The 20,610-nt window shown below is 35.3% G+C and overlaps 1 protein-coding gene across 1 annotated transcript in view; it reads left to right on the top strand.

Annotated features, from left to right (window-relative positions):
* Positions 1 to 18,671, top strand: part of LOC111508923 (uncharacterized) — a 167,125-nt gene extending 148,454 nt beyond the window's left edge. Inside the window, 3 exon segments of the mRNA XM_074184679.1 lie at positions 7,953 to 8,088; positions 17,672 to 17,823; positions 17,952 to 18,671. Of these exon segments, the coding sequence (XP_074040780.1) occupies positions 7,953 to 8,088; positions 17,672 to 17,823; positions 17,952 to 18,078 (415 nt within the window). The 3' untranslated portion in view covers positions 18,079 to 18,671.
* The last annotated feature ends 1,939 nt before the right edge of the window (positions 18,672 to 20,610 follow it).

Genomic DNA, 20,610 nt, shown 5'->3' with positions numbered 1-20,610 from the left:
GGTTTGAACTTGCGGGTATGGTGGAGCTTGTTTGTGTAGGTTTCCTGTATATTGCCATTTGAAATTGTGTTTTGTTGTGGTTATATCCTATGGTTATGTCCAGGTAGTTAGGTTTTGAGTTGTGTTCTTCCTCAATGCTGAAACATAGTTTTTGATTCATTTCTTTAATTTTTTTTCTATCTGTTCTATTCTTATTCCATTGTTTTGTGATATGTACGGTCCATCGTCAACGTATCTGAACCATTCTCCTTTTTCATCATGTGTTTTTATTATCGTTAAGATTTTCTCATCTATGGTTTGCAGGTATATTTCGGATATAATGCTAGATAGTGGGGATCCCATCGCTAGTCCATCTGTTTGTTTATAAATTTTCTCTTCAGATTCAAAATAATTTTGATTAAGTATTGTATTTAGACTGTGTTCCATTTGGTTAATGTAGGTTTTGTCTATGTTTTGGTGTTTTAGGTTCTCAGATATGCACACGCCACACAAAACAAACATAATTTCCCCCCACCAGAGAACATAAAACTCATAAAACAAGTCAGCAAGGGAAACCGCATGGACATTTGGGAACACTTGAACATCCATATTCAATATATTAAACAAAACCATACACATTCCTAGAGAATATCTAACACAAAGAAGAGTACCTGATGCAGAACAAATACAGGCAAATTTACCCAAAGTACCTGAAATACCTGAGTTAAGACGCTCTGACCGTATAAAGAAGCAGACAACAGGATGACCAGTTCAGTTTGAGGAGTGCCTAGACGATGACAGTACTGCCAACTGTCGAAAGCGCTCGCAGATAATTAATAGAAGATATAAAGCTTCAAATCCTTTTTGTAGAATTTAATATTGAAATACTCAAAATAAAGGAAAATTAGTTGCATCAATCAAAATAAATATATATATATATATATATATATATATATATATATATATATATATATATATATATATATATATATATATATATATATATATATATATATTCAGTTAAATAAATAAACGGTGTCTCTCAGTCAAAAAATCAAAACTCTGCTTTACTTTGCCAAGCTTTTGCTTCTAATGCGAAGCTTCTTCAGGGCAATAAAAATGAGTAAAAAAACAATGAATTGAACATATAAATCGACGAAAGAAAGTTAAACATTAATGGATTTTTTTTGGTTTGACAAATTTTATAGATGTCATTTTTCAATGCATTTGTCGTTTGGAAAATGTTATGTTTACAAAGTAAAAGAGATTACTATCCCCACTTTCGTAAGTGTCACATATTTCCCAATTTGTTAAATAAATATTAAAATCAATTATAAATATTTCAAAAATATAATACAAGTTATCAGTTCGGCAAATAGTGGCGAGAAAAGAGGAAAAACCCAGTTTTCCAAACTCAACGAAAAGTGAACCCTATTTACCAACCTTATTCACTTTTATACCTAGGTTGCAGCGCATTAGTCCCAATTTGTTAATATTTTCAAATAATTTGTTACATTATTATTATGAATAAGTTTACCACATTTTGAAGAATTGAAAAGAAATATGAAAGGTGATCAATTATATTTGCAAGTGCTTGAAACAAAATTTTTACATTTATTTGAAAGTTTTGTAGTAGGTCCATAATTTTATGATTTGTATTACTTTCTTCTACTGTGTAGTCAAATTTCAAATCTTATAACTCTCAAACCCATATAAACAAAGTGTTTTTGACAAAAAAAAGCTAAGAGAATGAAAGATTATTTTTGAAACGGTAGAATTATTGAAGTTATGCTGAAACAAAGCCATTTTGAATGAACAAAAATTAAAGCAGTGTATGAAAATATCCACTTCCTGCAAAAATGTTTGACTCTGCTCTTTTTCTTGTAGACTCACACATTCTTTGGAAAATGTCGGTGGTGTTTCTGATAGTTTCACAAAAAACTATGGCGTGATTTCTTAACTTCTCGTCACTATAAATTGATATGATAAAAACCTCAAGAAATAGCCTAAACTCATTTCTTGTTGTCCTTTTGAACCTATACAGCAATTGTTGTTTAATTAAAATTCCATCAAAAATATATTCACGTAAAATATTGGCAAAATGAGTTCATATTGCTCGCATTACAAAAAAAGTTATCAGGTCTCATGCTGAGCCCAACTCCTTGCGATAGAGCGTATATATACATATACCATATACATATATCTTAACTCTACAAACCCTTCCATGGGCTCATGAATACAATATTCACTATGCGTTAATTTGTAACAATATTTCCTGCAGTAAAGAAACGGCCGTGCCACGTATCCTAACTACAAGATAAAGTTTGTAGAATTAGGGCGTGTCTACACGCAGATCGTTAGTTTTCCATTTCACGTGCTCTTCTTAAAAACGATAACTTCTTTGGGAACAATACTTCAAAACTCCTGTTTTCAAACTAGATAGATGCGAACTGATGGCTGTGTCATAACAAACTAATGGTGAGAATCGCATATGGATATCTATCACCGTTTCTGAGTTACAGCATGTTGCTGTAACTTTTTTCCTCTCAAACATTTCTTGTTCCTATAAAAACATTTCCAAAGCACTTTTTAGGTAAACTTCAATAGCGTGAAAAACTTATTTTTTCAAAACACAACCTTGATAAAATACACTCTCCGTAGGCTTACTGAAATATTTCAGAAGTTTCTTTGATACTCTGCACAAGTCTGAATCAAAAACTGATACCAAGTTGACTTTTTTTGGATGGAAGTTATTTCCAACAGACGAATGTCTTCCCTTCGTGAAATACATATTAGATAATACATGTCTGAAACAAAATTCCTCCGAATATACGAATAATTTTCATCTGCAAATCTCAGGTCACCCTATGGGCTCACCATTAAAATCCCATTCTGGCAGATATTTTCATGGACACACTAGAAAATACCCACATCCTTAATAACCCCCTTTCCCAGAAACATATTGTGTTTTGGTTCAGATATGTTGATGACGTTCTGGTTGGTTTTGGTTGTTCAAACAGACAAATTAATACATTTTTCTCAATAGTCTGCATACCAAAATTAAGTTCACAGTAGAAATCGAACAAAACAAAGAGCTTAATTTCTTAGATTTTGAATATTTCGAAAGTCAATAATGGATTTCAATTCAATATCTAGCGGAAAAACACGTTCACAGACTACAATTCACTTTGACTCTTTCAGTCTATTCTCACATAAGTTATCCGCGTTCAAGTCGATGGTACACAGAGCTTTCGCAATCCCTTTATCTGAAAATAATTTCTAAGACGGACTAAAAATAATTAAGCAAATTGCAGTGAACAATCAGGTTCCAATTTTTTTAATAGAAAAGATTAATACCAGGTAAAACTAACAAAACACTTTTGAGTAAATTATACCCAAACTGCCGAGAACATAATATAGTCAAGTATAGTAGCATCAACTTCTCAGGTAAACTTTCAAAAAATATTCAAAATAACTTCTCTAAATGCAAAATATTAGTATCTTTCATAAATAATAATAATTTAGGTAGAACCCTGTTTAGTGCAAAACCCAAACGTGATAGAATGAAAAAATCGAAATATATAGAATAGAGTGTGGCAAATGCTCTGCAGTATATACAGGCCAAACCGGTAGAAATTTTGACATAAGGCTGCGTGAACACGTCTGTTTGGACAAAAAATCTACAATGTACGACCATCTTCAAGAATCGAAACACAAAATAAATCAAGATAACCTCAAAATCTTACACATATGTAATAAAGGGAAAAAAATTGTTGGTAGTCATGGAAATTAACAAATAAATTAAAAACCAGAAATATATACCCCCAAACGGGCAACTCGATTTATGTAGGTCTTCTCTCATGAATTTATGAGTTTAACAACCCCTAGAATTTTCAGTGTTGAATTTTAAAGTTGGCATCCTGGTTCACCCAGGCCTTACATCTTACCTGAAGACTCCCGATATAACCAAGTTTCAACTTCACATTTCAGTCTTATACTTGATAATGGGTTGAACCTGAACCCGATCTTTGTTTCCGAAAGCTATCAATATGGCTTCCGGAATCAAATATCAACAGGCGACCTTCTGTCGTACGTAGCCCATATTTGGAATAGCGCAATCGAGAACATGGAGAATCAAGAGCTGTTGCGCTTGATATTTCTAAGGTCTTTGACCGTGTGTGGCATGAGGGTTTGCCGGCCAAACTTCGATGCTATGGCTTGTCGGATCATTTTCGTGTATGGCTCTTCAGCTTCCTGAAAGAACGTTCCCTGCAAGTGGCCTTCGATCGACATCTCTCGAATACTTTCACCATCAACACTGATGTTCCACAGGGATTCATATTGTCTTCAAACCTGTTTTTATTGTATATCGACTTATTGGAAAAAACGAAGAATCCGACGACAGCACACTTGTCTCGTCATTCCATTTGAATTACAAGACATCGGCTACAGAGGCACATCTTCATCTAGAAGTAATATCGAATTGGGGGAAAAGTAACCAGGCACCACAAAAATCTGGGCAATGGTTTTCTCCAAGAAGATAAATGTCTCCGAACCGGATATAACAATGTCAGGTCAGACAATTCCGCTTTCTGCTTTTTTGGGGGTTGAAATGAACACCAATATGTTTTGGCACAATCATGTCGCTGGAATTACAAAGGCTGCTTCTCAAAATCTTGAAACACAGTTCCGAACCAGAAAACTGTACAAACCTCAGCAACTTTTGATGCTTTATAAAGCTCACATCAGATCATCTTTGGAGTATTGTTCTCATGTATGGAGCTGCCCACAAACATACCCTGAAGTTGCTGGATTCCATCCAAAAAAGAGCCATCCGCATGATTGGTGACTCGAACATAACTTGCAACCTTGATAGCCTGGAACATCGAAGAAAGGTTGGAGACTTGTCTCTCTTCTTTAGATACTTTCAAGGGACGTGTTCAAGTGACTTGGCACAGTTGATTCCACCAAGAGCGGTACATATCAGAAATACGCGACGGACTGTGGCTGCTCATCGTTTTGGGGTTCAACTCAGTTTAGGTGGAATAAACTTCCTGACAACGGTTTTTCAGCAATTCCTATGTGAATCGTTACTTTGGCACAGACACCGCTCTGAGAGCGCCTCAAGGATTTTCCTGTTGTGCTTGTATTTTGTATCTAGAAAAATGAGATATCAATAACTATTGATGGATTTTTTTCAATGAGACACCTTGTATATTCCTACACATTTCAATAGAGCTTGAAATTACTCAGTTTAGGTGGAATAAACTTCCTGACAACGGTTTTTCAGCAGTTCCTATGTGAATCGCTACTTTGGCACAGACACCGCTCTGAGAGCGCCTCAAGGATTTTCCTGTTGTGCTTGTGTTTTGTACCTAGAAAAATGAGATATCAATAACTATTGATGGATTTTTTTAGTGAGACACCTTGTATATTCCTACACATTTCGATAGAGCTTGAAATTACCTTTCCAAAAATGTAGCACACTTGATGTTTTGCTGAAGTCATCTTTGGAATACAGAGCTTTTAGGTTTTTTCATGTGGGCTTTGAAACGCACATTTTGATCAAGTAGGCTTTTGACGACGCGGCGATAAAGAAATTGTTCAGTAGTAGCTATCAAATGTTGAGAAATCTTTTTACAGCAGTAATCAAAACGCATAGTTTCAGTAAAACTAAATAACAATTTATACTATATTTACTACTAATAAATCAAACTTCAACAATAATTATAATAATGATAAAGAACAAAAAATGGAATATATTTCTTCAGAGAAGGTGATCGAAATGTCTACTAGTTTCCCCTACAAACAGGCGACACCTTTTCTGAACTTTTTTTTTCCGAATTAATCAGTTCAAAATTTTTTTTAATAGAAGTGAGATCACTACCACTTCCTATTCGTATCTAGAATTGGTCGGCAAGATCTTTCAACCTTCCCCAGAAGTAAATGTCCATAAGCTTCATCTGTCCAAATACAATTTAACAAAAAATCACGCCCTTAGTGAAAAACGTTTTTTTAAGACAAAACAGAAAAATCCTCAAGGCGCTCTAAGAGTGGTGTCTATGCAAAACTACCGATTCACTTTGGATTTGAATCGCTGGAGATTGAATTCATTTGGAAAAACGTTATCATGAAGTTTATTCCACAGTTCTCCAAATGGAAGAGTTCTCAAACAGTGAATTTCGAGGTGTGCCAGGAACCACTGGCACACCTCGAACAACTCCTGGTCTGAGTTGATGAACTCTTCTGGTCCTGTATGGTTTGAATTTGTGTTCTTTCAAAATCCTCGTAACGTTAGTTCTCGGTAGGCTTGTTGATATTTTCAAATTTCGCGTTGACGTCAACAGCTCCTACAACGACTATTTCTTTCTACTTCTTATTTCTATTTGATTCATATAATTTTAGCCTTTTCTTTTCAAATTGACCACCATCTAAAAGGTTGTCTTGTCTCAGGATACCTCTCGTGATACAAATTGCTTGCTGCTTCTGCATTTTCCCCCATGAAACAAATTATCATATCCCATTTCTCAAACCACTAATTGAAGAGCGTCTTCATTGCTTAAATCAAAAATTTGAAACCTTCCAGTAAAGATTTGCATTCTGTGTTAACGACACATTGTCCAAAGCCTACTTGAACAAAATGTGCGTTCTAAAGTCTACATGAAAAAACCTAAAAGCTCTGAATTTCAAAGATGATTCTAGCAAAACATCAAGTGTGCTGAATTTTTGAAAGGTAATTTTAAGCTCAATCGAAATATGCAGGAAAATACAGGGTGTCTCATTGAAAAAATAGTTTTCCATCAATAACTTTTGATATCTCATTCACACCATTGATATTACGTAAAAAGTGCTTTCATGTTTTCATAGAAACAAGATTTTTCTGACTGGAAAGAAGTTACAGCAACTTTTCAAAAATTCACATTTTCGAAAAACATGCTGTAACTCAGAAACGATGATAGATATCGATATGCGGTTTTCACAATTGAGTTTGTCATAAAATTTGACACTCAGACACAGCCCAACTACAAACTATTGAAAAAGTTGGTGGTAATGGTTCATAAATGGTTGCAATTGCTACTCCGACACGTTAGAAATAATTCAGTAGTGAAAAATAATATAAGCCACTCTCGTTTAGCTCAGCTCGCTGAAAACGGATCAAAACTGACAATAGTACGGTCGATGAAGTGTATGTTTAAGGTATGGCCCATTACGCTCAAGAATATACAGACAAAATAATCGCGGTCAAATGATGTCGGTTCTCTTTTAGGTCTGAAACTTGAAAAGAATTTGTCGAACTCCTAATATTTTGTTGAAAATCAATATACCCGGAAGATGAACACTTCGTTATAGATTGTACGTTACTTCGAATTTCGAAAATAAAATTTTCAAATGCCGTCAACGACTTCATGAACAGAATTGTAAATAGGAAAACAATATTTCTAAACAATTTTTGTAACATCGTTATTGGATAGGAACTATTCTCTGAATTATTCCCAGTTTGAAGCAGATATATCTGTGACATTTTCCTCTCATTTTTTAAATTGACTCTGAAATACTGCAATAATAAGAAACCTCTGAAAGCTGTTATTCTAAAATCAGAAAATCATGTATTCAGTTCAATTTCAACAAAATAATTTCATAATAATAAAAAATGATAGTTCTTTTCAATTCAAATAACTCATCAAGTATCTATTCAAATCAACAAAAGATGTAAATTTCGATATGATATCGCATGCAATAAAAAAGCATTTATGTAAGATACCGTCTTAGGGTTAATTGATTTTCATCCCAAAGTAACACAACAATACCTAACATGTGCACCATCCACTCTATGCTTTTCCCTTTCCTACACACTTTAATACTCACTCTCAGATATTGCTTCCCAAAATGTAGGTTCCAACCATAAATGTATATATTTTGCTTGTTGCTTGATGAACGACTTCCTGCTAATTCTTGCTTGGCTTGGTCAACAGTACCCCAGGTACCCCAAAGACCCCCTTCGGCAGTGGCCCCCTTTTTAAATTCACTGATCCGGCCGTGAGCCAATCCGCGAGCACCATCAAAGATCGCCTCTTGTATTGGTGTAAAATGAAGACTAAGGAGTACGAGGTATGAGGTTTTGGTGTTGTTTTTGAATTTGCTTCTTGATTTATTATGTAAATAACCACTAAAAATTACACTGAAAATGTTATTGTTTTGTTGATATTCATTAACCCTACGCCACTTTAACCAAAATACCTATCATTTTGAAATTGGATTAATTAATATTTTTAATTTATTTTTAATTTATTCATTCCACTGACTAATGGCTGGTTCATGCACCAAATATGAATCTGAAGACTTTATCGAGGAGAGATAGATATGAATAAGAAAATAAATATTTCGAAATAGAATTTCGAAATATCAATCTCTCCCAACGTACCTACACAGTACGTTCTGGTAAATGCCTGCCGGAAAACACATACTTACCCGGCTAATACTACGCTGTATGTTGAATTATATCCGATAGACATATTGGCAAGATATCTCTTAGAGGTGAATCTTTCAGATGTTTCTTATTTATACATCGGCAGGAATCACACGTTAAAAGGTTAGACCTCGTTAGTCCTTAGCTCGCACAAGTTTCGACTTCTGAGGGTTGTCGTTCATAGGGGTGCGACAGCTGGTTAACGTACAAACAGATTTTGAAACAGATTTTTTACTACTTTCACTTTAAGAAAGTTGTCAGAATATAAATAAATGAAAGCATTCATACAACACCGTATAATGAAAGTAGGTGTATGATTGCTTCCATAGATTTACAATGACAACTTTTTCGAAATAAAAAGACAAAGTTTGGTGTATAAACTAGCCAATAATGTTTTTGGAATAAAAAACTTGTATTTAGATAATAATTAGTTTGTTTTTATTATTAAAATGGAAACTTTCAGAAGTGAAATCAATAATAGGAATATTCAAATGATAGTGATTTGTGAATATTTTTGATATAGCAGATTGAAAATGTTTGTTCTTAGTTCGGACATATACCTAAAGTATTGAATGCTACAAACTGAAAAAATTCAAAGCTACATTTTTTTTCAATATTTGAAATCATTGTTGATGAAAAATGTACCTACATGAAAGGTACGGTTCTGTCAATGAGTAAATTGTATGAATACAAATAATCGAAACCTGGTGAAATATTTCTGAAAACCTTACCTGTGTTTTTATGTCTTTGTTCATTCCCTTTCCTATATTTTTATCAATTTCGCTCCTGCCAATAACTAATTCATTAGGAGTGTAATTTAAAAAATACATATGCTTTCATATTCACATATTCTATAAAATACAGTCAGAACTTGAAGCAGGCTTTCGTGATCAAGGTCTACTGTACAATTATTATCGGGACTGTTAACAGTTGACTGAGTATTTTCTAAAGTTTCTTATACACGAGTGATTGGTTTCTTGCCTGCAGTTATCGTGTTATTGCTATCAGTTGGCTGAGTACTTTGTTAACATTCAAAATTGTATTGCCCTATATTTATTCTAATCAACGAGTGCCAAATCACTGTAATAAATAGTGAAGAAGCGAAAATTGATACAGGTGTAAGTAAAAGTAACATACCAAAAGTTTTGGTGATTAGGGATGTTTCTACGAGGAGGAAGATGTCGCCAAAAGTATCTCACATCATTTGCAAATAACTCGAAAACTATGGCATCTAGCGAAAGCATGTCCATACACTTTTTGCTAAGACCAGTACTCGATGAGATATTGGGGAGGAAAATGGGAAAGAGCTTAAAAATCGAGTTTTATCTGAACAAAATAAAAATTTCTCAAAATAACTCAGTATGAATACTTGACGACGTCGCGAAAATACCTGCTTTTCGACTGCCGCACCATACATCACACCTAGTTGTGTAGTGGCAAAATGTCAAGAGTGTCGTCCAATGCCACAGGATCATTAGTGGTGCTGGGAATAGGTAATATTTCATCTTTTCCTATTGCCCAGCCACATTGTGTTTGTGGTAGGGGGTTGCTCAGTCACTGTTGTATCTGTTTAAAAAAAAACTGTTTAAAATCTGTTTTTCCGTTAATCAGCTGTCGCCCCCATAGGAACAACAACTCTCAGAAGTTGAGAAACTTGTACGAGCTAAGGACTACCTTTTAACGTGTGATTCTCAACACGGTGATTAGAAGTATTAAAAAAGTATTGAGATCACCAGCATTGATTATTCGAAATGTTAAGTAACCGGCATTTTATTATGTACTTTGGCCTAAGCATGGTACTGAGAGATCACTCCCAGAGGAGTGCTCTCCAGCGGCTTCTCGGAGTCAGACTTTGGCTTCACCGAAGGCATTGTACCTCAGATTGTTAATATCTGTTGTGCCTCGAAGCGCTTGAAAATTGGCCAAGAAAAATGTTTTTTGAGGCATTATAATCTCCTTGGTAACAATACGGCATTCAAGAATTTCTGGACGATTCCTCTCTTGAGGCTAGAGTCCACAGTCAATAGTTTGACCATTCCGCATTTACTCTTCCCAAAAATTGCGAAGGTGGTTTCGCGTCCAAAAAAAGGAGGGTCAGCAAAGGAAAACTGTTAAAAGCTGTACACAGAGAACCATTTGGTGCCAAAACATCAACTATCATTGAAAGCTACTTCAGGATACAGAAGTGCTTTCTCCAATACATTCCTTGCGATGCAAATCCGCATCCCCTGCAATAGCGAAGGTTTTCAGCTCTGCTCTATTATTTTTTTGGTTAGGAAGTCGATAAGTCTCATTTTATCTTTTCATTTGCGAAAAAATGTTTCTACTGAACTGATGATTTTTTGGTGAAAGTTGATGTCCACATTACTTCAACCAACTAACTAACTAAAATCACAGCACAACTGTCACTATAGTGTCTTGGCTTGTAGGCAATATACTACTCGCAAAGAGATTAAGTAGAGGAGCATGGTTTCAGGAGAAGGAAACCACCGTCTATGACATTGTGACGTCAAAAGTTGAGTTATCCTCTGATGACAAATTATATATCATAGCTGCCAAACTAAGTTCTAGTAAAATCTGCTCAAGAGTTAATGATTATCACATAGTGAATATTCAATGAGAAACTAAGTATGAATAACTGGTGAAAGCAAGCTCAAATCAATTCGATTGTTCATGAGATATTGAAAATTTTTGTGATTTATTAATTTTCATATTTTCAGACCTTTCTTCTGTAAATGAATGATTCCGAACTCATGATTGGACTCATGTCCCTCCCTCCCATGCTTTAGTATTGAGTATTGACCCCAGCGAAAAAATGTATAGTAAAAAACTGTGTGTAGAATAATTCATTTTATGGATATTTTTTTGCTACATAGTTTCCAAGTTATTTTCAAAAAATATAAAAGTGGGAATTTTGACGACCTCCCTTTCTGAAACTATCCCTCTAACCCTGCTATCAAGAAAATAATCACCTCAGAATTTCATTTAAATAAATCTATGGTACGAAAGTACAGTTTGTACAGGATTATCAAAATTATCTGTCTCATGGAGCACGCTAGCGTATGGGACAAATATTTTATCTCGGTCTTTAAAACGCCTTTTTTTGTTGATGAACTCTTGTTTCGCGAATATAGATCAAATTGGCAGAGAATATTTTAATCAAGCTTTACCCAATTGTAAACGCCAGTTTCAATTCCTCGTTTGCAGTAATTTGATGTGAGTTAAAAATGTTTACAAATCTTTCTTTAGAAATATAGTAACATGAAAATCTTGAAATAGCTTATTCACAGTTTATCGAACACTATATCGTATGTTCCGAAGAATTTGTTTATACATAAATAAATATATAGTCGTGAATGATAAAAACTTTCCTATTTCTTTGTTCGATTTGAGGGCGTTTTTGTTCATAAACTGTCTTTTGAATGTATCCTAATCCACCCAAATTTATGCGGAAATTATTGAAATTTGCATCTTTAGTTTCAATAACTATTGAATTAAGTAGCTAAAGTGAAAAAAATTATGTTTTACATTTTTCAATGTATCCAAAATAAGCAACTCCTGAAGACTCCAACTTGGTTGGTAAAACTCGTGTCGAGAAGAATAATGCAATTGTGGTGATTGAGAAAAGTGCTTGTTTTGGATTTATTCACCGCCAGAGGTTCCAGTTTCACCTTTTCTTTCTCAAGAAATCATGAGTCTTTTACGAAAAAAATTTTACTGCAAATATTCATTCATACCCACCTGAATTTTTCTAACGGTAATTTCAGTTTCATACTCACAATAAATTATTATTATTAAAAATTGATTATAACAAGATAAACAAATCGATAAAAGGAAATATAACCAAAACTTTTCTAAGCTTGTTTTGAGTAAAATAGCTAATGGTGACATTAGGTCAGCTATCAGAATCTTGAGCTCAAGTGATACGTTGGCCGAATACGATGAATTCACACTTTCAGTTCTCCGATCAAAACACCCTCGATCAGATTCCTCCACACATTCTCTGGATTCGCAACTACCACACGATTTTTCAGAGTTTCCGATGTTCCAATTTTCAGAACATGAAGTATCGGAGGCAATTAAATCTTTTCGTTCTGGTTCTGCTGGTGGTTTGGATTCTTTCCGCCCTAGTCATATGCAAGACCTCATTAGTCACACAGCTCTGGAAATTCAGGACAGAAACTTCTTTCTTCTGTTACAAAATTATGTAACTTCATTTTTACTGGTAGGGTTTCTCCAGAAATTTGTCCTATACTTTTTGGCGCTTCACTGTGTGCTCTTCGGAAAAAGGATGGAGGAGTAAGACCGATTGCCGTCGGTACCTTTTATCGTCGATTGGTAGCTAAACTTGGTTGTATGAGGATTAAAGACGAACTAGGATCACTACAGTTTGGTTTCGGTACTGCAGGTGGATGTGAAGCTGTTGCTCATGCTGCTCGTTGATATATTAATCTTCATCCAAATTCCGATTCAAAAATTTTCCTGAAAATAGACTTCAAAAATGCATTCAACATGATTGATAGAAACATCATGCTTCGTAAGGTTAAAGATTCGTTTCCAGGATTATATCCCTTCTCAAGTCAATGTTATAAATCAGCTTCCTATTTGGGTTTTGGTGAACATCTGATTCTGTCTGAGAGAGGTGTTCAACAAGGTGATCCCTTAGGACCTGCTCTTTTTTGTCTGACCATCAACGAACTCACTAGAAGCTTATCATCCGAATTTAATTGTTGGTATTTGGACAATGGCTCAATCATTGGCGATGAAAACAGTGTTTCAAAGGATTTAGAAAAAATCATTGATTATTCAAAACATCTTGGACTTGAACTAAATTTTGAAAAATGCGAGTTGATTACTATTTCAACTCCGAATAATATTTCCGAATCCATTTCGAAATTGGCTCCTGGCATAAGAATTTTGGAAAAGTCTAAATGGAGTCTTCTGGGTGCTCCTCTCTCTAAAGATTCATTTTCAGAACATCTTCTAGAAAAACGGGAATCACTCAAATAGCTGACCACCAGATTGAATGAACTTCCAAAACACGTTGCATTTTTTCTTTTGAAAAATTGTTTGGCGATTCCAAAACTCATGTACGCCCTCAGATGTTCCCCCACTTGGTCAAGTCAGTTAGAGCTTGACGAATTTGATAATTTACTCCGCCACACGACGGAATATGTTACAAACAATCATTTCAATAATGATTCATGGCTCCAAGCAACTCTTCCTGTAAACCTTGGCAGATTAGGGCTACGTTCGGCTTCTTCCTTAGCTTTACCAGCGTTTCTGTCATCAGTCAATAGTGTTTCCGATCTTATCGATTCCATCCTTCCTTCCATATTTATCAATATCAAAGACGTTTTTTATTCTGAAGGTGAATCACTTTGGCATGCTGCAACTAATATTGCTCCTCCTACAGATAAAAAGATAATACAAAGTGTATGGGACCGACCTCTTCTGAACATTATAACTGATAAATTTCTGAAATCTACAAGTATATACGATGAGGCTCGTCTGAAAGCAGCAATGATCAAGGAATCGGGTGCTTGGCTGAATGCTTTACCTATTGCATCTCTTGGAACACTATTAGACGAAGAATCTTTCAGAATAGCAGTAGGACTTAGGATGGGTTCATCTATTTGTGTTTCTCATAGTTGTGTTTGTGGTAGTATAGTTGATGAGAAAGGTACACATGGTTTGACTAGCAGGAGAAGTGCAAGGCGTACATCTCGACATCACCAAGTGAACGACATATTGAAACGAGCTATGTTGTCAGCGGATATTCCGGCAATTCTGGAACCCTTAGGTACCAGTCGAGATGATGGTAAACGACCAGATGGTATGTCTCTCATACCATGGAAATACGGTAAACCTGTGGTATGGGACTTTACTTGTGTTGACACGGTCGCGGCTTCCCATCTAGCCGAAAGTTCCAAGTCTGCTGGAACTGCAGCATTGTCTGGCGAGAAATTGAAAAGAAAAAAATACCAAAATCTTGGAAACAACTATCTGTTTCATCCAGTAGCGCTTGAAACTTTTGGTGTTTATGGCCCGGAGTCTCTGTTATTCGTTCATGAACTCGGAAGGAGAATAGGCCAAGCAACGAAAGATCACCGTTCTACCTCTTTTTTGATAGAAAGAATTAGTATTGCTATTCAACGTGGCAATGCTGCTTCAGTACTTGGAACTATTCCTCCTGCACATAATTTTGATGAGATCATGCATTGCCCTAATTTCAGTACGGAACTGAAACCTCTTCGAAACAAGCCGAGATATGTGGATATTCATCAGTCTCCTATCAAGGTCAATTCTTCTTTTTCAGTGCGGTCAGTGGACTCAGGTCATTCTTTCCCCCAAAAAATGAGTTGCAGTCCTCGTAGAACTGGTTCCCTTACAGTGGAAGAGCTTCATGAAGCAAGAGCCGAATCGATCCCTCTACGAAACCCTTCTTCACTTGGAAGGATCGATCGCAGCTTGAGAAATGGTTCTTATGGAGATTATGTGAAACATGTTCTTCCTTACGAATCAGTAGATAGTTGTCCTGAAAATCTAGAGAAGAAAATTGGATTGGATAATTTAGGAAACACTTGTTACATGAATAGCATTTTACAAGTGTTGTTCATGACGAAGAATTTCAAGAATGAAGTTTTAATGACGAACGAGAACGGGAATGTTTCCTACTTATTCATCAAACTCAAACACCTGTTCATGCAGCTGCAGTTTCGTAAGAAGGTATCATCTTTCCCTCCAAACGATTTCCTGGAGTCTTTGAAGTCCACTAGATACTCGTTAGGACAACAAGAGGATTGTTCCGAATTCTTGGGGTTCTTGTTGAATACTCTTCGTGAGCAAAACAATAGCAAAATCAATACTCCTGACCGCTCTGGACTGATTCCGTACAGCCCATCTCGTCTTGTGTTTGTAAATCTTTTGCTGGAAAAATCCTTACTTGTTTACTTTGTGGTAAATGTTCAAGAAGTACCGAAAACTTATTTGAATTTCTGGAACTTCATCTAGCTTTTCCTAATACGAGTAATAACCAGTCCGTGCAAAGCTTATTATTAAATCATCTGAAAATGGAATTTTTAACAGGTGTTGATCGACTGTATAGTCAAACATGCGCCAAACTAACTGACTGTTATAAGGAAACAAGTATAGCTGAGGCTCCAGCCAATCTATTAATAACACTGATGATTTTGAAACAAGACTCAACCTCTAACGGAAGCAAGAAACTCTTTGGAAGGTTCGAAATAGATGAACATTTCAACCTAGCAGACCACTATTATAATATTCATGCAGTCATTGTTCACTGTGGTTCTGGCGTTGAATTTGATCATTATTACGCCTTGGTCAAAGAAGAAACGGACTGGTTTAAGTTTGACGATAGTCGTGTCACGAAGTGTTCTGGCGATGTATTGAATTTATTGGAGCCTCTGGAGACACCCTACATTTTGTTACATAAGAGAGAGGACATTGTTAGATCAAGATCTTCAGATGATGTGGTGCTGCAGGTTTTTCCGGGTTTTTCTGCAGCTGAAAAAGCAAATACGCCACTGGAATCAATGAAGTCGCCCCGGAGCGCTAATTAATTTTTATTGTTGTTTTTATTTCATTATGGAAGTGTATATGAACCCGTTAACAAGAAAATACTTTTTATAATCGTTCAATCTCAATATCGTTTCAGAAAATACTACTTTTTCTCTGAATAGTTTTTCAAAAATATCATTTCATGAAATACAGAATAAAAAATGCGTATAGCGACGCTTTTGTCATGATATGTAAAGGGAATAAATTATTTTTCTGTAATTATTTGTTATGAATCTATAAGTTTGGCATAAATTTTGGACAAGTTCAACGAATATACTGTTATAAATCATGCCCACGAGAAAAAACGGAACAATACAATTAAATTTTGTTCATTTCGCTATCTAGCATGCTCACAATAAATTAATATTATTCAATGGTAATTATACTATTATTTTTCACATATAGTCATTGGGCATAATTGAAGACTGACTATAAATCAAATCATCTAAAAGAACAATTCGTTCAGGCCAGTCTCAACTCCCTACACTGTAGGTTAATGGACTGACACCTTTCAGAAAACAACTACTCCCCTGGCTAATACCACGAAGGGCGTTAAATTATATTCGACAGGTGTCAGTGCAGGATTCTTCACAAAAGTTATTTCTGCATATGCTGTTGGCGATACAACTGCCCCAATATATTTTCAACTATTGAAACACACTTGCAGACTGGTTTCGGGCTGTTTGGCCACTCGTCAGTGAAAGGTAGTGTATTACATCAACATAAAGTCGATGATTTCCGATAATTGAAAATCAAATTCCTTCAGAGTATCATTCCTCGAACTAACCTGAAGCATACAACAAACAACAGGTTTGTCGTCGCCCAATCTGCCTGTTAGAAATTATTACGAGAAATAAAGTTTCTACTTTATCTCTGACTGAATAAATCTTGTGAAACTTGAACCTTTGACGTAGAATAAATGCAGAACAATTACATGTGTTTAATATTATTGTGAGAAATGCAGTTTCTACTTTGTCTTTGGCTAAATAATCCTGTGAAACTTGAACCTCTGGCGTAGAGTAAATCCAAAACATGCACATTTTCCAATCACCAGAGCTGTTATACCCTTCGCGACGCGCGTTCCACCAACCTAGTTGGCATCTTGAGGAGATCTAGATAAAATCCAATTCAATTAGTTTTCGATAGATCGAAAACTAATTCAATTAGTTTTATTCATTCCTATCTTGGTTGGAGAAACGTGCGTCGAAATGAGTTCTGGTATTTGAGAAAAGTGATAGTTTTGGATTTATGCTACGCCAGAAATTCCAGTTTCACCTTATAAAATGACCGAATATTTTTTTCAATATCATTTGATGAATTGTGGTTGGTAATAAAGATGAGGCCAATAGCTAGGAACGTACCTACTGCAGCTTGCAAAAAAGCAAAAAAAAATTATTTGAGTCATAGTCCGTGATTTTTATTTTTGTCGTATTCATCACTCGTTATATTTAATTCCAGGACTCGGATGTCACGCAGATAGCTATAGCTGTCTGGATATGTTATTTGTCTCCTTATAAACACAAAGTCTTCTGGTTAAAGCCATATGTGGTGGTTGGCACCTGGAAGTGAATCCGCTTGAATTTTATCGATTGAAAAAGGCCTGTAAATATGAAATTTGTAAATTCATGTATGTTTTTTTAGAACGTACAACTAGACAACTTCTCGACCAGCTGGGCGGACGGATTGGCATTTTGTGCTCTCATCCACCATTTTCTGCCAGACGCTTTCGACTATCATACATTAACGCCAAAAGATCGAAGACATAATTTTGAACTTGCCTTCAAGGTTGCCGAGTAAGTTTAATTTTTAAGTGTATGATTTCATGCTGAATATTAATATTTTGTATTGAATCCAAAAGTAATTGTTCAACTAGTCTAATGTTCTCAATCTTTTTCGTAATTTTAGTTCATCTATGTTTCAGTGAAAAGGCGGATATTTTCCCTCTGCTTGACGTGGATGACATGATGGAAACTAGAAAGCCTGACTGGAAATGTGTTTTCACTTATGTACAGTCCATTTACCGACGTTTCAAGGATGAAGAAATATAGGTATTAATAATAGGAACTATTGTACCTACTCAGGATAAAAGATACATTTCTGAACAAATTTATAAATAATGTTACAAATATTTTTAAGCAAATCTCATACTGGGTACAAACATTATTTCTTGAATTATATAGAGTAAATGTAAATTTATTTTGTTTTTGTCTAATTATTTAGGTAGTTTTTATTGAATATCATAGGTAGATACACTGTGGTGCTTAAAATATTTATGGATTTGTTAATTTTCCACTGTGATTAGAAAATGTAATGGTCTAGCATCTAGAGAAAAAAAACTCTAAGTTAATCGTTATAAAAAGAGATATTTCTATACATTTTTTATCTTTCGTCTGTCCAGCTGTTTTTAAGTAGTTTTTGTATGAGTTTATATTGCATTATTTTATCTCCGCTTATTTATTTACTCACCTATATATTTAAGATGGGTTGTTGCTTTTGCCATGTTGTCGCTAATAATTACCAAATAATTCTTTGATTTATCTGATATTAATTGTCTAATTAATCCGTTTCCCATGTGCTCTAAATCACATATATTATATGAATAATTTATGAAAGAATCATAATAAAGAAATAATATTGATAACTTTTTTTTAATTGGAGCAAATACAAAATTCATCATGAGATAGATTTCTAAATTTGGTAAGCAATAGTCCAAAATCGCAGAACCGCCGTACCTATATCATTTTAACTAAGCTAATATGATGGAATCTATTCTTGTTGAAAACTAGAACCCAAACACAACGCATTTATGATCTAACACCAGACAGCGCTGTATTGATCCGCCGTTGGTCTCATCAGTGGTGTAACTCTGAACCACAAATGCTTTGCAGGCCTCAAGAGTTCTTGAAGAACAAATCTGACAGTGGTTGATTTATACCAATCCAAAGACCTCCCCCACCACTTGAACTGCGACCACTTCATACGACCTTGACTAAGTAACTTTCAGATTACATATGACTGAAACTGCGCCATGTGAACTTGATAAGCTATGTTGAAGGAATTCAAGGTCACACTTTTCATTCAAGCTTGATTTTCATCAAGGTCATTCAAGATCAAATCCCTTCTCAACCTTGAAAATCGCCCTCAAGTGACCTTGTGAAGTTTGAGCTTAAATATTGAGCACATCATGATGGGCAGTAGAGCGGCAGCAGCGCTATATCCTTCGTCTATGATATAATTCAACATTCCCCCACACCAACACGATTTTTAAATTAGCTTATGACACACCACCACTACTCGTAATGTCACATGAATTTGAATCGTGTACCTTCCTTTCTTGTGCTCGAAGTTCGGCGGTTAGGCATTCAACTTGTGTAGGTCGAATAGAATACTACTCGTTAAAAGTATACTCTTATTCACCGCTGTTGTATTATTGAAATTTGGGCAGCTTTTACGAGCAACTAGAAAATTGACTGCCTCCGTAAAATTCGTTGCTTCCCGAAAATTAACCTTCCCATCTATCAGAGGTAGCATTCCATCAACTACATTCCACCAACCACCGACCTTGAGATGATTTTGAATGATCAGGTGGGACTCCCCATAGGCTCAAGGTTAGATGGTTACTCCCTTTCGACTCTTTGTCTATGACATTGCAAGCCCACAACTCATTTCGACGTTTAATGATTTGACTTTGAAGGCCGATAACATTCCTTCGGCTTTGATATTCCAACCGATGGGCCTCTTTCACGCAGCACTCGACACACTTGTAACATGAGTGGGGAATATGATGTATAAATAATTTGTATCAGGAATAAAACCATATTCGGATGATCAATAATTATAATAGGACACAACAATTATTGATTATTTTATTCATTAATAGAGCATTTACATGTTAATATTATCAACACAATTTGAATAGAATTATTGTTTTATTTATTATTATCAAACATTCACATGGCAATCTTATCATAGTCAAACAGAGCCATTATGGGCTTTATAAGACAAAACAGCATCGTGAAGGATGAGTGTATATACTTTAGTGTGTGCTGGGAACTTGACTCTATTTTGATTTCGACAGTGATGACTTCATAGCAGGTTGGTTCATGCATAATAAGCTGATGAGTAAATTTCTTCTCGAAATCCAGAATCCAACGCTCATATGGGTATACTTCAGAGTTCAAATTCAAATGAACATTATGCATGTATGAATTTTGTTACATCCTTTGATACACTCTCGGATTGGTCGGTGTTTTGGGAGCTGACAATGATGTATCAAGGTCTTTCCAGACTATTGGTTATCTCCAGGCTTCATATATCTGAGGCTGTATCACGAAGTGTGGGTAATTTATAAAGATCCCACATACGATAGGCCACCTTCACATTAGCATTATTACCTACCACTTTTATATGCGGTTCAGTTGTTATAGTTTCTAGCGGTGTTCCGGCACAATATGTCTAATTCTTTATTCTATTTTACTGATTTCCAATTCTGCATTGGCTGATGAATGCATTTTTGAAGAAATTTTCTTTCCTTGAAGGTTGATACCATTCCTTCGGCTCTGATATTCCAACCGCTAGAC

This window comes from Leptinotarsa decemlineata, unplaced genomic scaffold (assembly GCF_025532065.1).
Source record: "Leptinotarsa decemlineata unplaced genomic scaffold, Ldec_3_MD MMD2_tig00026358_RagTag_RagTag, whole genome shotgun sequence".
NCBI lineage: Eukaryota > Metazoa > Arthropoda > Insecta > Coleoptera > Chrysomelidae > Leptinotarsa > Leptinotarsa decemlineata.
Note: the sequence above shows the minus strand (reverse complement) of the source record. Positions and strands in the feature narration are given on the sequence as shown.